The 6,042-nt window shown below is 52.1% G+C and overlaps 1 protein-coding gene across 4 annotated transcripts in view; it reads left to right on the forward strand.

Annotated features, from left to right (window-relative positions):
* Nucleotides 1-3,929, forward strand: part of USP24 (ubiquitin specific peptidase 24) — a 139,237-nt gene extending 135,308 nt beyond the window's left edge. For all 4 annotated transcript variants that reach the window (XM_070509829.1, XM_044770871.2, XM_044770873.2 and 1 more), the window contains one exon: nt 1,258-3,929. In XM_070509829.1, coding sequence (XP_070365930.1) covers nt 1,258-1,320 — 63 coding nt within the window. In that variant the 3' untranslated portion in view covers nt 1,321-3,929. The remainder of the gene's footprint in view (nt 1-1,257) is intronic.
* Nucleotides 3,930-6,042: the final 2,113 nt, after the last annotated feature.

Consider the following 6,042-nt stretch of genomic DNA (forward strand, 5'->3'; position numbering starts at 1 on the left):
CAGACTGCCTCCCTCCGCCCCAGCAGGTGTGCTAACGAGTAGCCTACATTTCTCGGTGCTCATCTTAGTTGACTGCTCAGCAGCATCGGACACTGCTGGCCACTCCTCCCCTTTTGAAATACTCTCTTCTGGGGCTTCCATGACACCTCACTCCACCCCCGTGGCTGTTCTTTCTCAGCTCCCCTTCCAGTTCAGCCTCTTCTGGGCCGCCACTAAGTGTTCCTCAAGTCCCTGTCCTGTGTCCTCTTGCCCCTTGCTCACACCCACAGCCTCGACTCTTCTAAGTGCCAGACACGTACGTCAGCTCCCTTCTCCCTGATATCTCCACTTGATTCGTCTCAGACTTACCGTGCCCAGCCCCTCCTCACCACCCGCAAAGCTGGTCCTCATCTCATGAGTAGCTCCCATGTCCCAGGGTGTCGAGCAGACACCTGGGTGACATCCGGTTTCACGGATCCTGTCAGATTGACCTTTTAAACGTCTCTCCTCCATCTGTCGTCATAAGCACCTTAGTCCCTGGATCTCTGTAAGACTCTCCTGCCTCGCCTCTTCTCCTCTCTCGTTCATTTGCTTCAATGTTTCAGTGGCTTTCCATCGCTCTTAGGATAAAGGCCAGAATCCTCAGCACAGTCCTGCTTGATGTGGCCCCTGCATGCCTCGCTCCTCTCATCTTCAGAGTTATAGAAACCTTTCGGCTTTCTTTCAGTTTATCAGATATTCTCTGTTCTTCCCCCTCAGGCTCCTCCACTACCTCCCACTTCCTGACAGCTGACCTGTCACTTTGCAGACTCTGCCCGCTCCCGCCCACCCCCACCCTCAGCCAGAGCGGTGCCAGGCACATTGCAGGCATTTGGAACCATCCGTTAGTGTATGGCCCAAAGGCCATACAGTGGGTGACAGGCAGAACTCGGACGCCAGAATGACCCGCGCCATCCGTGGGCACGTGGCAGCCAGCGCCTGCCTCCGCCCTGCTCGCCCAGAGTTCTGAGAGCCGTGTGCACTGCTACAAGGCAGCTTTGTGACTTTAGCCAAGTCTCTGGGTTAAATGCCTAAATGAGAAGGTAGAATTGAAAATTTTGCATGACCCAGAATTGTCAGGTAGAAGGTGTTAGAGTTATGTTTTATTACCCTTTGATGGACATTAAATAAACTTGTTAAATGAGAACACGTTTAAACTACAGAACACAAGTCAGCATAGAAAACCTTTTTTTTCTAACTTGACTATGTCTGAGTTTAACTTCCTTTTCTTTCTCAAAGGGTTCAGAATCACCCATGATGATTGGCGAGTTAAGAAGTGACCTTGACGATGTCGATCCCTAGAGGAACATGCCAGCACACGAGGAGAAGTCACATCCAGCTCCTGCACGCTCAGCATCTTTGTGAAATCAGACTCTCATCCTTGAACCCTTTGGAGGAGCCGGGAAGCTGGAGCAGGGGGAGCCTGCTGTGACGGGAGCAGCAGCGTTTTTAAGGAAAGTGCCCTCAGGGCCGCTGGGGAGGCGGGGAGTGGGGAGCGCGCCAGCAGTGGGAGGCTCCGGCCTGTGCGCAGCCGCCCCGGAACACGGTCCATATGTGGATTAACATTTTGGTGGAGATTTTAGGAAATAAAGCTGGTGGCAGACTTTTTTGTTACATGAACATGCAGGAGTGAGTGAGGGTAGGGCTGTTGCTTTTTCTACAATGCTACAGAAGAATTCCTTTGGTTTTTATATTTAAAAAAAAGAAGCAAACTGCCTTTAGATGTGTGGGGGCAAGTTTTTAATCGTGCAGTAACATTGAATAGATGATGTAAAGACGTGATGGTTCCTCCGCGCTGGAAAGAGCGGCTGAGGCAGCTGACAGACCTTTGTATTTGATATGTCTCCCTGTTTGCACAGCTCAGATGGTCTGGGTGAGAGCCCTGTGCATCAGCTCGGACCTTGATGAGATGTGATCTGGATCACAAATTGGGAAATGATTAAGCTCTTTAAGGTATTTTCCTGATATCATTGGGATTGAAAAGAGCAATAAAAAAAATGCTGTTTCCTCCCGAAGTACAGGGTGCACTTTGACGCCAGTCACTAAGGAAGTTTTGAGTTGTCCCCAAAACAAATTTTAAAAACAGCAAAATAAAAGGCACTTTAAAATATAATTTTATTGAGTTTGACTTCATATAATCTTCTTTTTAACGCGTGGAGACATATTGAATAAACTGTAGTCTTAAATCATGTGATCTGCAATCATTTGCTTTTGCTTAAAACGCACTTACCGAAACCCTTGGGGCTGGTTGTGTGAAGGTCAGTATTTGAGTTGGAGACACTGCTGTGTGAGTTCTTAGTAACTGTAATGCAGAGAAGGAATTTGAGACTGTTTCTCCTCCACGTGACTAATGAACACTGAAAAGACAGGGACGAGATTGATTTTCCCAGCGATAACTAGAAGGCAGTTGAACCACCATCCATTTAGTTGTATTTCCCCCTTATAACCCCATTCACTGACTGCAGGTTACATTCTAGCTCCCCTTTTTTTGGTGGGGGGAGGAGATATGCCAACATATTTCATATATTTTGTACATTTTGTATTTTGAGTTGCTACCCACATTTTCAACCCTCTTTTTGGTGTTCTGCCTTATTTTCAATTCACCACGCCCAGAACCAGGGAGCCTCGGGAGGTGCCAGGTTGCCATTGTTGGCTGGAATTGCCAAGTCAGAGGGGCTCAGCCGGCCCCACAGAGCCCCATTGGTTGTTCCTGCGTTGAGCAGCACGTGACAGGCAGCTTGTCGTCGTGTGTGTGTCAGTCGCCTGGTCATTTCCCTGTTGAACTGTTGAAGTCTCCATGCGGCAGGCTTCGGTTTGTAATCGTGTAACCTACCTGGGGCTGGCGGTGGCCTTTGTCAGAGACACCGAGGACGTGCGGGGCCGGCATTTGAGAGCAGCGCTGTGGCCTCAGAGAAGTGCTCAGGGGCAGCTGGCAAATTTTATCTGGTTCTGATGTTTTTGCAGTTTTGAATGTGATGTTTTAAAATTGCTTTTGAGTCCATGAATACTCCACGTCCTCCTGTTCTCCCCAGCCCATGTTCACCCCTCTCTCCACCCCCATCCTCCCAGAACGATTGTATGGGGCTTGACATTGACATGCTGGCGATGGTACGTGTTGGGGCGACATCGCCGGTGACTACACTCTTGGGAGCCCAAATTCAAGAGTGGAATTGCTACTTGTAGTCCCCTTATTTCCTATGGAAACAGCACCTTCCACGCCCCCGGCACCTGCTGTCCTCCCCGTGGAGCTTCATCCGATCGCCTGGCACTCGTGTGTCACGTGCTCTGGTTGATTGTGCTGACATGGTTGCTGCGATGAACATCCCTTTCCCTTTGCCAGTAACCACGTGATTTCCAACGGCTGCAGTCTGGACCTGCTGATGACTTTTTTTTAAAGTAGTACAACAAAGTGACAATTATGACAGGCTTACCTTGGAAGAGTTGTCATTTTTACTGCCAATTTTTTGGATGAAGATGTTTTTATAAATCCTTCAAAGTGGTCTGCACGTCAAGGAGGAGTTGCACAACTAACCGAGGGCTGTATGTTCTCGAGAAGCTCCGTCATGAGGCCCCCCTGGGATGGCCGAGCGCCTCCCAGCAGGCGGCTTGCCCAGGACCCCTCCCTCCCAGAGGCCTTGCCTGCTCACTGATGGCGCAACAAACGGGAGGGCCCCGGAGCCCCGCAGCAGACCCCCACGCCCTCCCGCTGAGCCCCCAGTGCAGGAGCCGCCTCGGGAGTCGGGCGAGCAGACTGGAATTGCCCTCTGCTACCTCTTGTGTACAAAACCTTGTTTATAGAATTTCCAAAGGAAGTGGATAAATTAGGGAAGTATCTTCATTCTAAATTTGGTTCATGAGTGGCAGAGTTCTTAGCTTCTAAGGGTATAAAATAAATTTTTCAAAAATGTGGAGTTGGAGTCTCCCGACATTTTTCTGCGTGTGTCAGAAAGCAGCCGTGGGGGCCGCGTCCTGGGGGGAAGTGATGCTGCGGTGCTGCCGCGTGAATAGGGTCCCCTCTCCAAGTTTGCTGTTCTTCCCTCTGGGTAACGTGACCATTTCAGGATTCATTTGCAAAGCCTGGAAAATGGTGCCGAGTTCAGCACCATTGATGGCCTACAGACGTCTCCCCCTTAGCTTCCGCATCCCCCAAGTGGCCCCTGGCGTGAAGCATGTCCCTGGCCAAGCTGGGTTTCTTGCTGGACACCGGAGGTCTCAGTCTCACCCCTGAGGTCCTGTGTTGGTGCATGTGGCTCCCTTTCCTGGGATGTTGCTGGTCCTGTGGCCGACACCCACCTCTCCCCCGCTCCAGGCGACCACCTGCCAACATCTGCAGGGACCAGGTTGTTCCCTTCTCGAAGTCACAGTGCCGCGGGCGTGGAGCTCTCACAGCCCAACGCTTGACAGCGCCGTCCCGGGGGTGGAGGGGGGGCGGCGTCCAGCACCGCACAGCAGGCGAGGTGGGTGGGCACAGGTGCGCACGCTGTCTTCCCTGGCCCTCGGGCATTGGTGTCTGGCGGCTCTGGAACGCTTTCCATGATGCTATGTTGTCAGAAAATAGTTTGGGAGGGTTTTTGCCTTTGTAGGCAGATTCTCTCACCATTTATGATATGGGCTATTTAGAGAGAGGCCTTGCTCAGGAGAGCTACACTCGCCAGCCTCAGAGCGGGGCTGGGAGGACCCACAGAGAGCCGGATCGTTGTACTTGGCCAACTGGAAAGTTCTAAGCCTGTTCTTAATTTCCCATCATGAGAAATGATCATGGACATAGTGCTGACCCATTACAGAAGCCTTGGGCACTCACACAACTGATTGCCTAAACGCTGACTCTGTGCCAGGCACCAGGGAGCGGAGAACGAAAAGAGCTGGGGCCCAGAGCTCAGTGGTGGGCGTGGACGACAGTGTCCAGAAGGCTGTAGGCACAAGGTACCAGGGAGGGGACCCTGGCTGCTTGGGGGCCTCTGGGAAGCTGCGGGGAGACACTGACCTATCCTAGGACAGGGACCAGGCCTTATCAGGTACTTGATTTCTTCAACCATTCGGGTGCTGGTACAAGCAAGGCATCATGCTGGACAAAGGCAGGCAAGTCATGACAGTTGTTTTTATTTTAAAAAGTCACCATATGATAAAAACACTACCAAACCCAGAATAAATATCTTCAAGTTACAAAAGCAAGACAGAGGTCTAGAAAAGCTCATTGCAATAAAAAGGCAAGCGAGAGAGCTGTTTGCAAACCCAGACCGAAAAGATAAATGCATGCCTGTTTGTTTGCGTGGGGCGGAGGGAGCTCGAGGAGGGGGAGTTGCCCCCCATCCCTTGGAGGGCGTCTCCACCTGGGTCACGCTGGATCAGCCAGTGCGCCCGCCCCGTGCTCTGTCCTCAGTCACAGTGCTCCCTTGCGTCTGTGCACCGAATCTGGGCTCATGTCCTGGCACCACCTCACTTTCCGTGTGAGCTTGGCAGGCACGCCCCCTCTCTAGTTCCCACTTTCTCCCTCCCTAAAGCAGGGATGACAACATGTCCTGTGTGGGGTGGGCTCAAGGGCTGGGTGAGAGGTGTATGGCCGGCATGGAGCCCTCCACTGCAGACTGAAGTCAGCCCCGGGGGTGATGTCTCCCTGCCAGGAGCAGGCCGAGGGCAGCTGAGAGAAACAAAGGCACAGCCCAGATCACTGGGACCTGTCTCCAGCCTCTAGCTGGATCTCTCATGCTGCTGCTGGGGGCCCAGGGGTGGGTTCAGGAGCTAGGAATTTTATCAGTGAAAGCTGTCTTACAGGAGGTGAGTCCTAACAGGACTGGGAGGGCCCATGGAGACCATGGACTGATGGAGAACTCTCCAGAGAAAGCAAGGACTTGAACCAAGGTCTCTTGGCAGCTGACCAGGGGCTCATTCTTCTGGCCTCAATGTCCGTATCTATCCAATGGATAGGCCAGGCCCTGCCCTTGTAACAGGGCTGCTCTGAAACTCTGTGAGGATGCCGGTGGAGAAGCACTCTGGGCATTGTGAAGCATTGGCAGGATCTGGGGA

This window comes from Equus asinus, chromosome 5 (genome assembly GCF_041296235.1).
Source record: "Equus asinus isolate D_3611 breed Donkey chromosome 5, EquAss-T2T_v2, whole genome shotgun sequence".
NCBI classification, from domain to species: Eukaryota; Metazoa; Chordata; class Mammalia; order Perissodactyla; family Equidae; genus Equus; species Equus asinus.